The sequence below is a fragment of the Leishmania major genome, chromosome 31 (assembly GCF_000002725.2).
Source record: "Leishmania major strain Friedlin complete genome, chromosome 31".
NCBI lineage: Eukaryota > Euglenozoa > Kinetoplastea > Trypanosomatida > Trypanosomatidae > Leishmania > Leishmania major.
Window position 1 is genome coordinate 94,151 of NC_007272.2, and position 20,500 is coordinate 114,650.

Consider the following 20,500-nt stretch of genomic DNA (forward strand, 5'->3'; position numbering starts at 1 on the left):
CATCCCCTCAGGGTACGTCAGAGGCACACAAACACACACACACACAGAAGCCGTGAAAACCCAACGCAGAGGAGGAAGGACCGGTACCCCAATACGGATGCCTCACACCCAAAACGGTGACCACCAAAACAGACAGGCGAGAAAAAAGGAGCCGAAGATATACGCAGGGGAAAACAGAGATGTCATCACGAGAAAGGGCAGAGGGGGGAGGGACAGGCACACCGCGAGCACTTGCACAGCAAAAAGGGAGAGAGAGTAACCGAGTCGCCCGGCTTACGCCGGCACATGGAGCTGCTGCGGCATCAGGGGAGGAGGAAGAGGGAGGGGGTGGGCGCTGTCGATGGATTAACGGCAAAAAAAGGGGAAAACGGCGAAGCAGAGAGCACGCCTTACTTATGATACCAAGCAAACACGTGACACCATTCGTGTTGTTTGAGTGGGCAAATGGAGGAGGGGGAGGGCGTGGCGGCCGTGGTCGCGTGACTGAGACCGTCCATCGAGGCGAAACAAAGGAGGACAGCACGAAAACAACCAAAAAAAGGGAGCCTATCAACTCCACACTAGGATACACGCAAAAAAGTTATAGATATATATATATATATATGCATGTACCGCCCTTCCGTCCTCCTCTAAACGCACAGACACGCCCACGAGCAGCCGCCCAAGATGGGTATCACCACACATCTCAGTGGGAAGAATATGAGGCGCAAACTCGCAAACACTCGCAAACACAAGTATCTCACAAGGTTTCGTGAGACACACGGGTTGCAGAGAAAACGCCTTTACACCGGCGAAACCCCCGTTGATCGGGTAGTCTCGCTGCCCTTCTCGGTTGCACACTGAAAAAAAAAGCATCGCCGTCAGTGCACAGTGGAATACCATCCGTGACAAATAAATCAGGACAGGAACGGCGGTGCACACATACAGGCAGCTTCCAGGTCACCTTCTAGTCAGAGAGCGTCTCCCTTGACGGCTTTCGCCCGGTGCCTGCGGGACATATGCACCATCCACGATGAGCAGAGAAGAAAGTGCCCCAATCGCCACTAAATCTCGCCATAGATGGAGCTGGCCGTGCCCCACACGACGCCGACGACACCGACAATCAGCAAAAAGTACGTGGACAGGTAGTGGAACCACCCAACCGACGACAGCGACCAGTTGCCGGAGTACATGACCATGAAGGAGGGGTAGATAAAGCCGATGAAGCCGCCAGAGAAGCCGCCAACGAGGCCGAAGACGACGTTGATGCTCGGGATGAACAGACCAGCCACGAGCGACAGCAGCGCCATAAAGGCGCACACGCACGCGTTCTTCCACCACGGAAACATGTGCACGTCCACGCGGACGCAGTGGTAGATGGCATCACGAACCGGGATCATGTGCAGACCGAACCCGACGCACAGCTTGAACAGGATACCCACGTAGCCGATGCCCATCATGACGTCCTTCACCGGGGTATACTTCTTCAGCGCCGAGCCGGTCATCTCGGCTCCGAAGTCCAGGTACCCAAAGAGGCCGGCGAAGAAGTACAACACAAACACGATACCGACAGAGATGGTGGCACCCAGCGTGAGGCGCAGCGGCGTGGGGTTGCTCATTTCCTCATAGCTCTCATACGCGTTCAGCTGCGATAGGAAGGCGAAGATGAACGTGGACATCGCAGAGACGGCGGTGTTGCCCGTCGTGAACATCCTGATCTCCGGGCGCGGATCCGCGCGCAGGCCGTTCTGTGCGCTGTGCACCACCATCGCAATCACAAAATACACTATGAACACAATCGCGACGCAGGAGAAGTAGCGCAGCGAGTTGATCTCCTTCGGCAGGCACAGCGGCAGCATCGCCACGAGCCACACGAGGAAGGTGAGAAGGCGCTGGCCCCAGATGTTCAGCAAGAACGCCGGCGTGTTGTCCGCGTCCTCGAGGAAGGCCGTCAGCACATCCTTCACGGAGATGACGTACGACACCTCTCCGCCAAAACTGAGAAACCACATGCAGAAGGCGAGGAAGTAGTCCGCGCCGGGGCCGAGGAGCGTGCGCACGATCTGCTCGTAGTTGCGCAGACCAGTCTTGGTGCCCACCTGGCCCAGCAGGTAGTAGGAGTAGATGGTGAGGTAGGCAATCATGAGCATGTAGATGATGGCCATAACAAGACCGGAGGCGTTGAAGGCGTAGGGCAGCGCAATAATGCCGGCACCAATGGAGGAGCTGGCCAGGTTGAGGCCCGTGGAAACCAGGCCGCCGTAGGGCACCAAGTAGTCGAAGTACTTCTGGAACACATTCGCGGGGACGAGGCGGCGAGCCACGCGATCAGCCCGGATCTTGTCCTGCAACTCGATCTGGCGCTTCGGGTCGTACTGCGAGAAGTCGTACGGGTCCGGCGCCTCGGCGGAGGAGACGTCCTCCACCCCCCGCATACATTTCGCGTCGTATCCTTGCGCTACCTCCATGTCAAACTCGGAGCGCAGGTCGAGCGAATCCTGGTGGACCTGATTACCGGCGGACTCACAATACTGCACGTTGAGGGGGTTTGCTTCCTCGCTGGCCATGGTGGTGCGGGTATGCGGCGCGCGAGAGGTTAGTCGGGTCAGCTCTGTGAGCGGAAGGTGTGTGAGTGTGTGTGCAGAAGCAGAGGCGTGGACGTGTGTAACGGTGCACGGCGCGGAAGAAGTTGGGGGGGGTCAATCAGCCTTCGGAAACGCTCGTGTGGCAGTGATCAGGGCTTGGGCGCCGGCGTATGCACACCCGTTTTGTGCTCACCTCAGTCGTAGAGGCTAGGTATTCAATGGTCAGTAGAGGCACCGAGAATGAGAGGGAGGTGCGGGGCGACAGGGAGATGTGGGAAAAGAAGGGGAGTGCTCACCGCATGCGCTGTTGTGGGTGCGGACGACGCCCCAAAGACAGGATCGATGCGGCACGCACCTGCTTCCTGCGCTCCCGCGAGTGAGACGGCTTCACCGCCTTTGCCTCGCACGGGAGACGGTGTGCGACATGTCGGTTCGCCGCCCGTGCACACTCGAGCCCTCGGAAAAGGTGCAGGTGCTCCTCTTCGCAGAGGGAGGCAGGCGAAAGGCCGTGCTGGCCAAGAGGTCGTAGACAGCAGCGGTGCGACGCGCACGAGCGAGACAGAAACGAAAAAGAAACGTGTGCGGCTGTCGTTCACGTTTCGCGCGCCTTCTTGGCGCGCAACACCCACACGCGTACGTGGTCCGACGCGCGCGTTCATACAGGCGCAGACACACATACGGGGAGGGGAGCCGCAACGAGGGGCAAACGGGACACGAGCGGAGAGCGCGTACACACGCATTACTCGGCCCCTCCTCCCTCCGCCACACATCAGGGAAACAGCATACAGAGGCAGGTGACTTGCCTTACTTGCACCTCCTCCCACTACCGCTCACTGCTGCCGCTGCCGTGAGAGGTGGAAGGGACGAGAGTGCATGAGGTGAGCGGCCATCGGATCGGGACTCTTGCACCCCACTACCCCCCCCCCACACACACAGGCGCACAGATTGATCGCGACCGGCGAAGGTGCGGAGGCGAGGTATGCAAAGAAAAAAGTTGTAAAGGCAGGTTGAAAGACTGGAGACGAGGATGCTGATGATGGTGGTGCGCAGGGGGGCATGCACGACCACTCAGGTTCCTCTCCCCAAGTGCACACCACCCACGCGCCGATGCAGACGAAAAGACGAACAAAAATGAGAACAGCACCTGCAAGCACTCGACGAGGTGTTGTGACACCTCACGTTGCTCAGGCCTTTCGTCGCGGGCTGCTCTCGAACGCCTCCCCACGCAGGAAAGACGCCGGTTTCGATCGAGTACGCACATCTTTTTCTTGTGCCCTGCTTCTCTGCTCATGGATGTCGGTATCATCGATACACGTGCACCGTGTCCACATTGGCAACGCTCTCATAGCGCTACAGTGCGCTCGCAAACGCACTCAAGGTAGCCACGGCTCGCTGCATAGGAGAGCTCGATGGCACAAGCGACGCGAGCTTGGACAGGGGTGCCGAAAATGCGAAGCGGCAGCGCAGACACCGCGACACACGCGAGCGGAACACATGAGGAGGTAAAGCGGAGGAAAAAAGAGATCTCGAGCGTCAGCCAAGGGTGCGCGCGGCACTACAGAAAAGGGCGAGAAAGAAGCCGGGTAGATGCATACATCAGTGCCGACGAAGTCAACGCCCTGTTCTCCGCTATGCACGCACACACAAACACGGCCACTTGCAACAACCCTTCGATATCCATTCGTACACGAGCGCTCACACGTCGGAGAAAAAGTACCGTGCGAAGAGCGGAGGGGGAGGGAAGGGAAGGATAATAAGGGAGGCAGCGGCTGGCGGGCGGGAGAAGAACGGAGGTCACACACACACACACACACAAACAGCGATGGTGATCAGACGCTGTTTCTTCAGCGCTCCGCACCTCCACACACGCGTCGGTGAATTTCTGCGTGAAACCGCAGCTCACCACTTTTCGCAAGGCATACGGCTGAATCCGTGTCGTCTGGGAGAAGCCGACCTGCCTTCCAGCCGGGAGCGAGCGGCTAGCGGGCTCTTCTTGTCCTTCCTCATCCCCCCCCCTTCGCATAAGCGAAGCGCCATCGGCGTCACACGGACCTGGGTCGACAATATGCCCTGGTCCACGCGGGCCGCGTCCAGGGCCCTGCTCGAGGGCGGAAGCAGCGATGTCTGCCGCGCAGGTAACGGAGGGCATGACGGCCTAGCGTCTGCAACCGATGACCAGGTCCGTCGTCCATACAGTTGGCGTCGGCTTCTTTGCCGCTGCCGGTTCGGCAAGCCTGTCCGCCTCGTCCTTTTATTCCGACGCACCACGGTCACAGACAGAACTAAAATGCGAGGCGCACGCGACGGGCCAGTGGCGCCAGATGCCATCTTCCACAGTTAGAGGACCCGCGTGAGAGCGCCATGAGGAGGAAGAGTGAGTCCGTAGTAAGAATCGCGCTTGTTTGTACGTGTCGTAGTTGGTCCGGTTGTACTCGTGGCAGGCCACGTCCCAGCTCCATCGCTTCGCACTCAGCGCGGTCGCTGCAAGCAAGGGGGGGGGGGCGCAGCCTCTAGCCGCGGGGCCCATGCGTATATTAGTACCATCGACGCATGCCATCAGGAAAGCTGCACTGAAACAACGGAAGAGGAGGAGGAGGCGATTGTGCGCAGATGGAAAGAGAAGTCATGCTGTTTGGCGCTCGCTGGATATGAGCCACGGGGGTGCCGGGGCGAGCCGTGCGTGGATCAAGACTGCTGCGCATGTGCCGATATGCATCTGTGGACCGTTATCTCGCACCTACCGGTGACTGAGGTGGGTGAAGCACGACAAAGACAAGAGTTTGTCGGACCGCGAAACGACGCAGAGGTAGGCACGTCTTACGCGGATGCGATCCCGTTTATGATGTGCCATGGTGGATTGTTTCGTTCGTTAGGTGGAGCACATCTCGTTCAGAAAGGTCTAGTCGCCACCATAAAAAGACTGCGGCACAATGAGGCATTTATGAGGTGCTCCTCATCTCCCAACACGTTAAAGAAAAGAAGGTGCAAGAAGATAAGCGGGCCTTGACGGGTGCTGTGTCCGAGAAGCCCCGCGCTCTCCACTTCTGCACGTTATCGCCGGTCCTGGGGCGGCGGAGGCTTGGCAATCTTCCCCTTCGTCCACGCACGCCCGCAGGCGCATCCGCTTGCTCACCTTCGTTATTCTTTTCATTGTCTTCCGTTGCGCTCCTTCAGCACATCCCGCACTGTCTCGGCAGTAGTGTTGACATGCTTGAGTGACCGTCGCGTGTCAGATAAACTGCGAGAAAGGGAGAACGAAGCAGAAGAGAATAGTGGGCCGGATGTCGGACAAGAGGCACAGGCGACAGGAGTGCGGACTAAGTAGTAAGAGGTAACAAAGCAAAAACCCACAAACGAAAAGCCAACACGCTAGTTCGCATCCTGTTTTCGTCAGCGTGTGTCCTTCTACCACGAACACACCAACACATAGACGCGCCCACAACCACAGCTCTTCCAACTCTGCTGCACGACGGCTGTGTCGACTCGGGATGGCCAACACCGTTTGGCGTGGTTTTAGCGAACGGCAATCCAACTGCATACAGCGCGGGCCAGGTTAAGGACTACACTCGACATCGCCGCAACGCCGCAAAAGTCGAAAGGCAGCGGGTGAAAACGACATACGTTTCGAATCGTCGACAGGACTCGTGGTAGGCTGGCAGTCACGTAATCGTGTTTGCGAGTCTCTTCTGCGCAGCGCCAGCCCAGTCCTGTCCGCCGACACCAAAAGCCTGCGCGGCCGTACACGAGGGTGCGGCCGCGCAGGCTCTTGGCTTCCCCGCAGAGGAGGGTAGCGGACCCTGGTACCGCGGTGAAGTGGTCGGCATCGTCAGGGCGGAGAAAAGGGCGAAAGACAGCAACCAACAGCAATCAAATCGAAGAACAAAAACAAAAACAAAAGAGCGCGAGAGAAAAAGGGAAGAAGGCAACGAGGCAGAGGACGAACAGAATCGAAGCAGCTGTTATCAACTGTGCGGTGTCTGTCGGTCTGTGGGTCAGCGAGCGGAGAGGGGGAAGGGAGGGGACACACACTTACAACGGCGGACGAAAAAAAAAAAAATACATCGGAAGAAAGGGAGGGGGGGGAGCAGACGGGGGAGATTACATGTTTTCTTGTCGTGTTTGTGCTTTTCGTTCTGTTTTGTTTGGGGGAGGGGTACTTCATGGCGTGGCGTTGCACTTCACTCGTCTCCACCCCCCTCCCCCCACACACGCACGCCATTCACCCATGCCGTGCGCACAGCGTGGGCTGTGGAGGAAGAGGAGGGAAGGCAGCGAAGCACGGAGAAACAAAAAGAAGAGAGAGAAAGAGGCACCAATGAGCGTGCTGCCCTTCTGGCCAGCAGACCGCTGTACGCTTGGATGCGGGAGACACTCACGTTGATCTTGTGGTTTTGCTCCCTTGTAGGCTGCATACCAGAGACGAAAAAAAAAAACAGCGGCATGTACGCGCAGGTGGGCTGTGTCAGAGGTAACGCCCAACAACGCCGTCTTGCACATGCTCACGGGTACCGTCGATAGGGACTGCATGGGGACGCAGCAACAGCAGAGAGCGCAGATAAGGAGTAAACAACAAGTCTTCCGCAGCTGCTGCTTTCGCTTGCGTCTACCTCGCCCTCCACAGCACAGACGCATTCGTATGAGTGCGTCCAATGGAAGTGTGTCTCGAATCGCTTCGCGCGTCTGAGGAAAGGTGCGCGCCGCATAGCCCACGGATGCTCTTCCAGAAGTTCGCCGCTTCCTCGTAAAACGCTGGACTGCGCGCGCCTGTGTGAGGAAATGTTGCGTGCAGCCGTGCAGCCATAAACATGCACTGAAACGTGCACAAGCTGACCCTGTACGGCCGTCGTTAACAACGGCGTCCCGACAACGGTCGATTTCCTCACAACTGAGGGCTGGTGAAGGAGGACGACAAGCCTTCTAGGCATTCTCCAACTTCGTAGGCCGCTCTGTTGAGCAGAGCCGTGTCGATGCAGGTCGACATCTCCGTCCAAGACGTTGGCCGAAGCACCTTCGCGGGCAGCATGTACATCACATATCCCACACACGTGCTCAGACGAGGAGGCCGTCGAGACGTGATCCAGAAAGGCGACACGCAAAACGAAACAACAAACAAACAAACAAACAAACAAACAAAAAAACGAAGGTGAAGGCGTGCGGAGGAGGCCCAGACTAGAACGTAACAGGTAAGCCACCCGCAGAAGATTGTGGAGGGGAGGGGGAGGGGAGGGGAGGGGAGGGGGAGGGGAGGGGGGCGAAAATAAACACAAAGGAAAAAGCGACATGAACAGAGAGATGAGGAGGAGGTTGAGCAGCGTCCGGTGGCGACATACCTGATCGGCAGTGACAGCACAGACATGGCCACTCCAATCACCAAAGCAAAATAGAAAGAGGGGGGAGGAGGAGGAACAAGGTCTGCAATACCACGATGGTAGCCGCCGTCACTCCTTACTACCAACAGACCAGTAAAGTGCTAGATACTCAGGCATTTTACAACACCTCGCATCGCGTTTTCGTTTTGTCAATGGTATACTGCTGATGCTTCCGGTCTCCGCCATCCCGGTGGAGGAAGTCAGAGAGAGAGAGAACCAACACCAAGCAACACAACAGAAGAAGGCGCACCATCGTAAACAAGAAAAACAAAACGAAAAACAAAAGCAGAAATAATAGTAAAAGAAAACCAACAGCACCGAAACCGCACGCGCGCATGCACCAGCCTCGCGCAGGTCTCACAGCAGACAGCCAGGGGGGGGCCGTGAAGACGTCTATTGGGCTCTGCGACAGGTACACGAGACCCTCCCTGCAGCTCAAAGAGAAGCCCGTGATTGAGGAAAAAACAGAAGGAGACCAGGAAACAGAAGCCGAGAGCAAACTCATGGCACGGAGCAACAACGAAGAGAGAGAGAGACATCCAAAACGACCCTCCCGGATGGTCATCGATGAGAAGGCACGACGCACTTCTCTCCTCATCTCCTTTACCACTGAGCGTCGACGGTTTCACTCCATTAGCTGTTTGTCCCTTTAACAAAATAAAAAACAGTTAAACCTCGCCATAGATGGAGCTGGCCGTGCCCCACACGACGCCGACGACACCGACAATCAGCAAAAAGTACGTGGACAGGTAGTGGAACCACCCAACCGACGACAGCGACCAGTTGCCGGAGTACATGACCATGAAGGAGGGGTAGATAAAGCCGATGAAGCCGCCAGAGAAGCCGCCAACGAGGCCGAAGACGACGTTGATGCTCGGGATGAACAGACCAGCCACGAGCGACAGCAGCGCCATAAAGGCGCACACGCACGCGTTCTTCCACCACGGAAACATGTGCACGTCCACGCGGACGCAGTGGTAGATGGCATCACGAACCGGGATCATGTGCAGACCGAACCCGACGCACAGCTTGAACAGGATACCCACGTAGCCGATGCCCATCATGACGTCCTTCACCGGGGTATACTTCTTCAGCGCCGAGCCGGTCATCTCGGCTCCGAAGTCCAGGTACCCAAAGAGGCCGGCGAAGAAGTACAACACAAACACGATACCGACAGAGATGGTGGCACCCAGCGTGAGGCGCAGCGGCGTGGGGTTGCTCATTTCCTCATAGCTCTCATACGCGTTCAGCTGCGATAGGAAGGCGAAGATGAACGTGGACATCGCAGAGACGGCGGTGTTGCCCGTCGTGAACATCCTGATCTCCGGGCGCGGATCCGCGCGCAGGCCGTTCTGTGCGCTGTGCACCACCATCGCAATCACAAAATACACTATGAACACAATCGCGACGCAGGAGAAGTAGCGCAGCGAGTTGATCTCCTTCGGCAGGCACAGCGGCAGCATCGCCACGAGCCACACGAGGAAGGTGAGAAGGCGCTGGCCCCAGATGTTCAGCAAGAACGCCGGCGTGTTGTCCGCGTCCTCGAGGAAGGCCGTCAGCACATCCTTCACGGAGATGACGTACGACACCTCTCCGCCAAAACTGAGAAACCACATGCAGAAGGCGAGGAAGTAGTCCGCGCCGGGGCCGAGGAGCGTGCGCACGATCTGCTCGTAGTTGCGCAGACCAGTCTTGGTGCCCACCTGGCCCAGCAGGTAGTAGGAGTAGATGGTGAGGTAGGCAATCATGAGCATGTAGATGATGGCCATAACAAGACCGGAGGCGTTGAAGGCGTAGGGCAGCGCAATAATGCCGGCACCAATGGAGGAGCTGGCCAGGTTGAGGCCCGTGGAAACCAGGCCGCCGTAGGGCACCAAGTAGTCGAAGTACTTCTGGAACACATTCGCGGGGACGAGGCGGCGAGCCACGCGATCAGCCCGGATCTTGTCCTGCAACTCGATCTGGCGCTTCGGGTCGTACTGCGAGAAGTCGTACGGGTCCGGCGCCTCGGCGGAGGAGACGTCCTCCACCCCCCGCATACATTTCGCGTCGTATCCTTGCGCTACCTCCATGTCAAACTCGGAGCGCAGGTCGGATTTGTGGTTATATCCTCGGTACCGAGCGGCGCAGGACTCGCTCTCGGACGGAATTTGCGATGCTTTGTGGGTCGAGATGCTCGTTGTGGCGATGGGTGCGTACGGGTGTGGTGGGTGAGAGGCCGGAGTGCGTGGACACGGAGGTGCTCTCAATTCAGGGGTAAAGAGAAGAACGCTTTTTGACGGTCTCGTCTGACGGGCTGTGTTGTCGGCAGTGCGGGTGTTTTACGCAGGTGTTGCACAGACCGTGTGGCGGGCCGGCAGAGGATAGAGGCGGAGTGTGCGTGTCTGGTCGTGGGTGCGCGTCTCGCTTGATCTCTGCATGAGGGCAGAAGGAGAAGGAAGCGCACGTGTCTTCGGTGAGCACGGATGGTGGAAGGCAAAGGAGGTTGTTAGAGTGGATGCTTAGTGAGGTTAGTAGTGGTATATGTGGCGGTGCAACAGAATCGCGTTAGTGGTTGTCGTGCATGGAGAGTTCGTGGTGGACATGCGCAAACATGTTGGCGTGGAGAAGAGAGGGGTGGGATCAGAGAGAGGTGAATCGGAGGGAAGAGGTAGAGGAGGAGGCATGGAGAAAAGCCGGCGCCCCATACATGCATAGTGCCTGTGAAGAAAGGTAGTGGTGGTGGTGTCCATCGAACCTACACGTCATTGGGACGGTGGTGATTTCCAAAGAAAAGAGCTGTGCGAAGCGAAGTGGCATGGGCAAGTCGCGTGATACAGGCGTCACCGAACGGCACCCAACAGTGTGTGCGCCCCCGGCCTCTCCACCCCGCCAGGGGTGGTTGGCAGGTTGCGGGTCCACGACATACCCCTGCAAACCCCATCCGCGCTGCGAAGAGCAATACGGGGAGGTCGCCTTGAGTATTTACAGCCGTCAGAGCCGCACAACAGCCCGCCAGCACTGCGTCTTCCGTGAAACCTCTTACAAGCGTGTAGGTATTTTGTAAGCCGTAGAATGGAGATGAACCGCAGCGATGCACCTCCGTGCGACCGTTTTCGTGTGTGTATGAGGGGCAGGGGCGTATATGATGGGCGAAACGTGCGCGAGTAGACGCGTATGGATGGACCGATATGTGGCACCTCCGGTAAAGAGAAAAGTAACAACTGCGAGTTGGGGGAGGGAGAGGATGCCACGTCATGGGCCTCTGCGTCTGTTGGGTCGGCTCACCTAGCATGCAAACTCGATCTGCGAGCACCCGCTACCCGCCGGCTTGGATGCATCACAGCTGCTGTACCCTTCACACCTTGTGAGTCTGTCGGTACGTCTGCTGAGCTACCGTCCCATTGGCGATGGCAGGTGTGCGTGCACAAGTCGCGGTGTCTGTGCTGATAGGCACACACACACACACACACACACACACACACACACACTGCTCTCTCTTTCTGCATGTAGTCCCTCTTGAGATGCTCTTGAGCACGTGCACGATAGACAGTCCGTCTCACTACGTGAATGTGCAGGCGATGCACACCTGGACAACGAAGTGAGGGGGAGGGGGGTGCACGAGAAACGCGGCCACCAGTGCGCGTGCAAAGACGCCGCTTCGTCGACACCGAAGGAGAGCTGAGACGAGAGGTTTAGGAAGGTCATCCTCACCAACAAGTGCTGCGAACAAGAAGAAACGAAGGCCGTCCCTGACGCGCAGCACCAAGGTGCACAGCACGCCCACGCGCCCACTCACCCGCTCAGACACACGTGCACGCATCGAAGACAATTGGCGAAAGGGGAAGGAGGGCATGCACATGGGAAACAGCACTGCAGATGGGCTCATGAGCCGGTGAGTGTTGCGCGGGAGGGGCAGGAAGCTCGCAGTGAGAGGGCGGAGGCCAAGAAAGAGGTGGCACAACAAAAGTAGAGTAGAACAAACGTGAAATAAGAGAAACTTGGACAAACACATGCAGTTGGTCTATCGGAGAGGAGTAGGCGGGGAGAGAAGATCTCAGCGACAGACACTCGTGGCTCGACGGAAGTAAGACACCGCAAAGACATCTGCGTCTGTGTGAGGGAGAGAGAAAGAGAAAAACAGAGAGAGAGAGAGAGAGAGAGACAACGAAACATGAAAAGGTGGGAGGGCGGGCGAGGAGGCGCCACAGGAATGGCACTCCAGCATAAAAGAGTTCGAATGAAAGAGAAAGAGAGAGAGGGGAGGGGAGGGGAGGGGCGCTGAAAACTACAAGGAACACATACATACACGCACATACATACATACACAAAACTGCGCAAGAGAGGACCGGTCTGGGAGGCGGGGGGCATTTCGTTCTTGAATTTCACCTTGTCCTCCGCGTTCGCCTTTCTCCCTTCCTGACAAATGGGGAAGGAGAGAAGGAGAGAGCAAGACGGACATGAAGGCACTCCTGTCTTTCCGCGCAGGCAAGCTGTGGACGCCACCATGAACAGGCGTTGTCGCTGCTCACACCTTCCACACACTCCTTAGAACGACGAGGGAGGGGGGAGGAGGGGTGAGGAAAAACGAAGGAGCGGCCGCGTTCTTAGAAATGTACAACACGGTGGGTCATTATCGGTTGATCGCTCGCTTTTACATGGCCGCCGCGAAAACAACAAAAAAAGGAGAACAAGGGAGGCAACGCTGTGCTGACATGTGCGCGATCACTCCTCTGTGTAAGTGTGCGGTCGTGGCGGCGAAGCACCAGCTCACAGGCGTCAGGGAAGCGAGGGGGGCGGTGGTGCGCTTCGTTTCGCTCTTGAGTCCGGGGAGAGGGAGAGAGTGAGCAGAGCAAACACTTCGCAGGGACAAGAGGCGTGAGAGAAAACACAACGAAGTGAAAACACGCATATGCGTGCATGCATGTGCGCGGTTAAAGATCCCCGCCCCTCACGCCTGGCTGAACGTCCGCTCGCGCATGCATATCGAGCAACAGCGGGCACGGGGATGCGCGGCACAGACAGGGAGAGAGCGGAGTCGGTCAGACTTCCGGATAATCCTGAAATGTCCAGGCAAGAGGGAGGAGGAGGAGGAGGGGGTATGCAAGGAAGCACACGAGGTGCCTGTCAGCGAGGTGCCGTGCGGGTGGGGCAGAAGACGGTGATGGGAGCCCTCGCTGCCTTTCTCACGCAAACCACATTACGGGCGTTGAATTAGTGAAACGGCAAGAGAGAGAGTGAATGGAGGCCAGACCTTGAAGGGCATAGTGGCAATGCGACACCGCTCAACGCTCACCGCATCGTGCGCTGCTGCCGTTGCACCAATGCGCCCACACAAGTGCCAACCAGGGGCGATCAGCTGCCCTAAGCACCACCGGTCACTACTTCGCTCCCTCCTCCCACCCCATCGCGACCATCCATCCTTGCGCCGTTGCAGCCTCTGCACCTCCCCCCCCCTCCTCCGTTCCCCCCTCCTTTCTGGGACCATCGGCCATCCTGCGTGCCTGCATCGTTATGTCGATTGGAAAACAACGAAGAAAACAAGAGACAACAGGGAGGAAAAGAGAGATCGAGAGAGAGAGAGAGAGAAGGAGACGTTTAAAGCGAAGAAGGAAGAAACGACGGTGCACTCGGTGGAGAGTGCAGGCAGCAGGGATACGCAGCGAAAGACGCGTGTGTGCGAGTTCGTGTGTGCCGGCGACAAAGAAAAGGAGCAGGCCGAGATAAAGTGAGGTGCGTCGCGGAAGACACGCCCACGCGCGTCAGGGATAGCCCGCTTAGCCGCGCTGTGCCATGACCTCGTCGAAAATTGCGGCGCTGGTACCCCACACTACAGCTATAACGCCGGCAAAAAGCAGCAGGTAGGTGCAGACGTAGTGGAAGAAACCAACGCTCGAGAAGGTCCAGTTGCCCGAGTACATGACCATGAGCGCTGGGTAGATGTAGCCAATGAAGCCGCCTGCGAAGCCACCGACGAGTCCAAAGACGACGTTGATGCGAGGCACGAAGAGACCGCAGATGAGCGACAGTACGGCCATCGACCCGCACACGCACGCGTTCTTCCACCAAGCGATGTCGTGCACGCTCGTCTGGCACACGTAGTAGATGGCATCACGAACCGGGATCATGTGCAGGCCGTAGCCGACGCACAGCTTCAACATGAGGCCACCGTAGCCGACGCCCATCATTGTATCCTTGATGGGGTTGTACTGCTTCAGCGCCGAGCCGGTGACCTTCGGGCCGAAGTCCAGGTAGCCGAAGAGACCAGCAAAGAAGTACAGCACAAAGCAAATACAAACCCCAATCGCAGACGCGATCGACATGCGACGCACCGAGAACTTGTGCATCTCACCCGCCACCTCCATCGCGTTGAGCTGCGATATGAAGGCGAAGAGAAAAGTGGCCACGCCACCGATGGCGGTGTTGCCCTGGTTGAAGAGCTTCACGGCAGGGCGGGGGTTCTCTTGCAGGCCGTTCTGTGCGCTGTGCACCACCATGGCGATGGCAAAGTAAACGACGAAGCAGATCGCGACGCAGGAGAAGTAGCGCAGCGAGTTGATCTCCTTCGGCAGGCACAGCGGCAGCATCGCCACGAGCCACAGCACAAACGTCATGACACGCTGACCGGAGAGCGTCTGGAGGTACGCCGGCGCCATCTCCGATGCATCCAGGAACGCCGTCAGCACATCCTTCAGCGAAATCGCGTACGACACCTCCGCACCAAAGCTGAGAAACCAGAGGCAGAAGGCGAGGAAGTAGCCCGCGCCGGGGCCCATCAGCGTGCGCACGATCTGCTCGTAGTTGCGCAGTCCCGTTTTCTTCGCGACGATGGCGAGGAGTATGTATGAGTACACGGTCAGGTAGGCAATGACAACCATGTAGATCATGGCCACGATAATGCCTGCGGCGTTGAAGGCGGAGGGCAGCGCGATAATACCCGCGCCAATGCAAGAGCTGGCGAGGTTGATTCCAGAGGCCACGACACCGCCATAGGGGAGGACGTAACTGAACCACCTCTGAAAGAAATTGAGCTCCGTGCGACGGCGTTGCACCCGCTCCGCCCGCTCGCGGTCCATGCGGGCGATGCGCTGTTCTGGGCTGTTGACTGAGAAGTCGAACGGGTCCACTCCTTTCTGCGAGTCGTCCGAGGTGGCTGCCCCTTTCTTTTGCGGGCCCTCTACCTCAGCAGCGTACGCCTGCTCCTCGAGAAGCTCCGCGCCGTCTCTGTTCGGGGAGTCGTACTCCCACTCGTGCTCGTGCGTGTTTTCATTTGGGTAAGACATCGCCGACTTTCCTCTGGCAGCGGTGGTCATTGCTGTGTGTGCGTGTGCGAGTGTGTGCAGGGTGGGGTCCTGGAGTGCCTCTAGCGGAACGCCGTTGCTGCGAGAGAGAGAGAGAGGGGTGATCTTGGCCTGCAAGTCTGTGATGGTATTTCGTTGTTACTTATTCGAGCGCTGATCTCCATGACCTTGTTTACTAGCGGAGAGAACAGAGGAGGTGTTCGGACGCGCGCAAATATATCTCTCGATGCAAGAAGTGCAAACGTGGAGAGGGGAGAGTCCAAAGACATCATCATGGGGAGTGATATCCTTGCGTCCCTGGACAGAAGGGACCAAGAAAGAGAGCAGCACCACACCGAGAAGCGGTGGCACGAGCGAGAGGCCGCGCGCGTCGCCACACGGTCGGAAAAGTGCTGGAATGAAAGCAGAGAGGGGCAGGGGGAGAGAGCTTCCTCTCGTGTGCCCATTTGCTTTCCTCCCAATCTGCTCATTCCTGGTGACGCGAGGGCACCGCAGCGTGCTAGCTCAGGGCCCAGTGCAGCCACCCGGTGGGAAAGACAGGCAGTCCCTACCTTATCCCCTGCAACATGTCAAACCACCTCTGGTGGTGACAAGGCCCGACACCTACAATGTAGAGTGTGTGTGTGTGTGTGTGTGTGTGTGTGGGAGGGCGGGTTCGAGCGGTGTATCGCTACTGATGTTGGCGGTCAGGTCCTGGATGACGTTGCATCGGAGCGACCTGCGAGTAAACAGGCTTGTGCCATCCATAGGATTAGGCAGAGTGTCCGCGCGACTCGAAGGTATATGTTACCCCCGGCCCTTGCACTGCCAACTCGTGTGGAGAGCCTGGGCCACCACAGAGATAGAGATGCACAAGGGGTAGCGACCGGCACGTGTGGAGAATGGGGGCTGTGAGGCGATACCTGCGAGGCGGCCGTGGTGGGTAGAGTTCGAGGCAGAGGCCGTACTCACATGAACGAGGCGGCGCACTGCTGTAACACGTGTCTACGGCCGCTATGCGCCACACGATGGGCCCCGCGAGCGCAGGGCGGGGGTGGGTTGGAGCGGACCTTAGGTTGTACGGCAGAGGATGAACACGCTGAATAGGAAAACGGACATACCGTGCGCTGTAGTGTGTGCAACAACGGTACTGAAAGCTCTGTAGCCGTTGATGAGCATGCAAGTGAGTAGCGGATACGAACAGGAGGAGGGGGCGATCAAGGCTTCGCTCTGGACAGTGTGGCAGCGAGAGAAAGCGACGCGAGTCAAAGAGGGCGGACAACGCGTACGCCACGCCTCCTGCTCCGTCGCGACTGCACGCCGTGGCATTCAGACATGCATCGCCACGCCATCAGGCGGACATACGCCTGGCAGCTAGGAGACAGGGAACTCAGCCACAAAAGCGCGCACCGTGTGTCAGAAGATGTACATCCGCTTGAGGGATGCAAGTCGGGACGCGGGGTGGCTCATCTCGTTCAGTGTCTCCCGCAAAGACTCGACGTCCAGAGAGGGAGGCGCTGCTGCATCACGCACCGCGGCGTCAACGCCCCCTGTCGAGCTATCGTCCTCGCTAAAGGCGGTTGCCGCAGGCATAATGTCAGCCGGGGTCGACGAGGACGCCCCGTCAAGTCCACTGCTGCCGTCGCTGTCCCGCCCGCATCTCAGAATGGCCACAGCCAGCAGTAGTTCCAGCCCTAGTGCGTACCCGTCCGCCTGCATGCCTGCTGCGGAATATATCGGCAGCAAGTTGTGGATATCATGGCCAAAGCTGCCCTGCAGCTCGGAGCAGATACGTGCAAAGGAGATGGCAACACGCTGGTGCTGGCGGCGCTCCTGGATGTGCGCCTCGCTCTCTGTCTTGGCTAGCTGCAGGCCCGACATGATCTCCCCCTTGGTCATGTCGGGCGGGTACTCCTGCTTGAGCACTGTCAGGCTCACCATCGTGAAGAGAAACTCCTGCAGCGGCGCCTCCACGTTCTTCAGGCACGTCGCTGCGGCCAGCTTGTACTGCGCGATGCTCTCGCTGGGCAGCACACCGGAGCGCTGCGTATCGTACGGGATGTAGACCTTTGCCTTGCTCGCCTCAATATAGCGCTCCACAATAGTGCGCGTCGCCACGGCACCGCCGGCGCCGTTCGTGCGCAGCTGATCGGTGGTGTAGCGCAGTGACTGCTCCACCAGCGTCATGAGCGATATCACGGCCTGCACATCCGCGCCGGTGTCCCCGCGAGCCTGCAAGAGCCTCTCCATCGTTGGCGGCTCGTCTGCTCTCGTGCCGGCATGCCTCGGTGGGGGGAAGACGTAGAAGAGCCAATTGCGGCGGTGCAGCTCGCGGTACTGCAGCACCGCCGAAAAAAGCAGCCGGTACCACTCCGCCGTCTCATCAATGCGGCCACCCGGCACGAGCAGACCGTAGTGCTGGATGAACTCCGCGATGGAGATGCCCACCTTGGCCTCGATGTAGGCGCGGAACAGCGGTGTGAGCTGCGCCCACAGCTGGCGCGCTCTCACGTGGAGCTGCTCCTCGAAGGTGCAGCGATCTGTCTGCGGAGGCCACGTCAGGAGAAGGCGGCGCACCACCCGCTTCTTGCGTTCGTCTACTGCAATCAAGTCATCCCAGTTCTCCACAAACTCGATAGCGCCGGCCTGAGCAGAGAGAAGGACATTGTCGGGAGAGGTGCAGTCTAGCCGGAACGCCAGCCGCCGCGGGTTCACAGCAAACGGGTCTACGACTGTGTGAAATGCCGCCTCCTTCTTGCCCGTGTACGAGGCTGCGGCGGCATCAGCACTGCGGTGGCGCGCCGTCGGCCCCGCCGCGTACCAGTCCAACAAAGGAAAGGGCAACGTCTGTCGCGTCTGTGGAAAGAGGTTCAGCATGAAGTGGCTGCAGCGGCGCAGCTGGGTGGTCAGCTCCCTTTCGTCTGCTGGCAGCAGTGCACCCAGTCGCAGTGCCTCCAAGAAGTGCTCCAGCTTTGGCATCAGCTCCACGCAGCGGCAGCGGAAGGAGATCCAGTCACGGAGACATGCATCCTGCTGCTCTGCGATGGCGCCGCCACCGCCCTGGCCCTGCGCAAACGCCTTGCGCAACACCGCCGAGTATGAGAACTCCTCAATCGAGTTGAGGTGCACGCAGTACAGCCCTTCCCTCGTGATGGTAGCGTCGGGAAAATCCTCCATGGATTCACCCGGCTCGCTAACGCACTCGAAGAACTCAGAGCTTGACACGTGGTTAAGGAGCGATGGCGGGGCCGTCGGCAGTGACGCGAACGACGTGTTGCAGGCGATGGCAGTGGTGTCGCTTGTGGGCGACGTGAGAGGCAAACCTTCTCGGTCTGGCCGGACAGCGCTCTGAACTGTAATCCTCCGCCTTTCCGCATCCACCGACACGGCGCAAGGGTCCTGCATGATGGCGAAGTCGAGCATCTCCTCGCTGGCCGTCGTGGGCATGGCCGACCGAAAAGTGGACATGCCTCGGTACGCCTCCGCATGTCTCATGACAGCTGAGCCGTTGGAAAGGTATGTGGGGCTACCGTACCCTGCGGCCGCACCGTCACCTGCTAGAGCGACGGGCGCGCCGTCCTTGTCGACGCCGAACTCCTCCATCACCTCCATCTCTTTGATGGAGATGCCCTTGTTGAGGGCTCTGATGCAGCGGTCAAAGTACGACTCGATGGTCGTCGCGAAGCGCTCGTAGTTTGGCGGGTGGTCGCAGTCGTTGCGCCCGCCCATCTCTAGCGGCAGCACGTTCGCGTCGATGCGCTTCAGCAGCTCGCCCTTCCTGATGTCACTCGCGGAGAGGAGAAAGATGCAGTCGCTGATCGTTTTGGGCAGCTGCCGTAGCAGCGGCTTCACTACGAACGTCAGCGCACTACTCATGTTGCAGATGAACATGCGGGAAACGACGCCAGGGAAGAACTTGCTGATGCGCAGTGCCATCTCCTTCTGGAAGATCAGGTCCGTGTTGCGAAGCATCGAAGCGTTTTCTTGATTGATGAGCCACGTCACCATCGCCGTCGGGTTCTTTCGGTGGCAGCGCACACACCAGCTGAGGAACATATCCATGTTCGCCTGCCGCTCCGGCCGCTGCTCCGCCTTGGGGCTGTCGCGCGCGGTGTTGAAGTAGAGCACCGAATGCCCTTCTTTATCCCTTCCGATGTACTGCACAATGCCCGCCCGCATCGACTTGCGCAGACTGTCCGTCATCGTGTACTTGGCAAATACCGTGCGCTCCATATCATCGCGCCGTTCCAGCTTGGCGACCGTCTCCGCAACATCGAATTTTTTGTTGGCGAGGAAGAGATAAATCCACCCGTCGAGGTAGCTGTGGTTGATCCCCACCGTCCGCTTCACCTCCTTCAGTGCTGCCGCATGTTCACGGGGGCATTGAAACATCCCCGCGTACGCGCGCGCGCACTCCGTCGTGCGTGTGCAACACCACGCGGAAAGCCCAGAAAAGGTTCAGGAGAAGTGCGTTGGCGGCGCACTACGCTGTTCGAGGAGCACCAGTCGTCGTTGATCGGCCGTCGCAGCGAGAGACGGGGGTACCAATGCGACGGGGACAGAGGCACTTTGCACGTTTCCGTCGCCGCCGTCCGTATGTTTCTCTCCCTCTCGACGTGGTCCGCGTGTGGAGGTAACCCCTCCGCAGCGCAGTGGTGTGTGTGTGTGTGTGTGTGTGCGTGTGTGTGCGCCAGTGCCGCTAAGGGACGCTGACACACCACCACGTACACACGCACGCACGCGCCAAGATGGTCAGTGCTGGCGAGGGCGAGCGAAAAAGAAGAAGAGGAAAAGAGTCGATTTTATAGCACTTCGCCTTGCCGCTGCTTGTCGACAGCGCATCACACCGTCTCCCTACGATGAGGTGGGCCCGTGAAAACGTGGAGAAAGGATGCGCACGAGACAGTGCGGCAGCAGCAGCGAGGATGATGGGGCCCTATCGCCGTCTGTCTGCTCCCCTCTCTCTCGGTGTACCTCACGTCTTCGCCTCTTCCCACTCCCACGTGGGTGCTTGTGTGTCTCTTGGCGCTCTACGTTGTGCAGGGAGACGTCGGTGAATCTCGATGCTTTGGAGGTGTGCAGAGGTTAAAGCAGCAGCCAGTGAGCTCGGCGCGTTGCACAGAGGCGTTTGTTGTGACCCCTTCTTCGCCACAAGGTGTGAGGGGGCGAGACGATAAAAGAAGCCGAAGCAGCCGTGAGCGAAGACGAACGGTGTAAAGCGGCACTTGCGTGTGGCAGAGATCCACAACGCACCGTGCTGAAGTGTTCTTGCGTGTGTGTGTGTGTGCTGCCTTGTACAGACGATGGG

General features: G+C 58.6%; 4 protein-coding genes across 4 annotated transcripts; all 4 read right to left on the reverse strand.

The window, feature by feature from the left end:
• Positions 1 to 1,043: 1,043 nt before the first annotated feature.
• On the reverse strand, positions 1,044 to 2,546 carry AAT1.2 (putative amino acid transporter aATP11; the record flags this gene model as incomplete). The annotated part of the gene is made up of 1 exon (XM_001684966.1): positions 1,044 to 2,546. The coding sequence occupies one exon, from the start codon at positions 2,544 to 2,546 to the stop codon at positions 1,044 to 1,046; it is 1,503 nt and encodes a 500-aa protein (XP_001685018.1).
• A 6,055-nt stretch (positions 2,547 to 8,601) lies between these two features.
• Positions 8,602 to 10,005, reverse strand: AAT1.3 (putative amino acid transporter aATP11; the record flags this gene model as incomplete). The annotated part of the gene is made up of 1 exon (XM_001684967.1): positions 8,602 to 10,005. The coding sequence occupies one exon, from the start codon at positions 10,003 to 10,005 to the stop codon at positions 8,602 to 8,604; it is 1,404 nt and encodes a 467-aa protein (XP_001685019.1).
• A 3,684-nt stretch (positions 10,006 to 13,689) lies between these two features.
• AAT1.4 (putative amino acid transporter aATP11) lies at positions 13,690 to 15,225 on the reverse strand (the record flags this gene model as incomplete). Its single annotated transcript, XM_001684968.1, has 1 exon — positions 13,690 to 15,225. One exon carries the CDS (start codon positions 15,223 to 15,225, stop codon positions 13,690 to 13,692), a length of 1,536 nt encoding a protein of 511 aa, XP_001685020.1.
• A 1,383-nt stretch (positions 15,226 to 16,608) lies between these two features.
• Positions 16,609 to 19,584, reverse strand: LMJF_31_0360 (hypothetical protein; the record flags this gene model as incomplete). Its single annotated transcript, XM_001684969.1, has 1 exon — positions 16,609 to 19,584. The coding sequence occupies one exon, from the start codon at positions 19,582 to 19,584 to the stop codon at positions 16,609 to 16,611; it is 2,976 nt and encodes a 991-aa protein (XP_001685021.1).
• Positions 19,585 to 20,500: the final 916 nt, after the last annotated feature.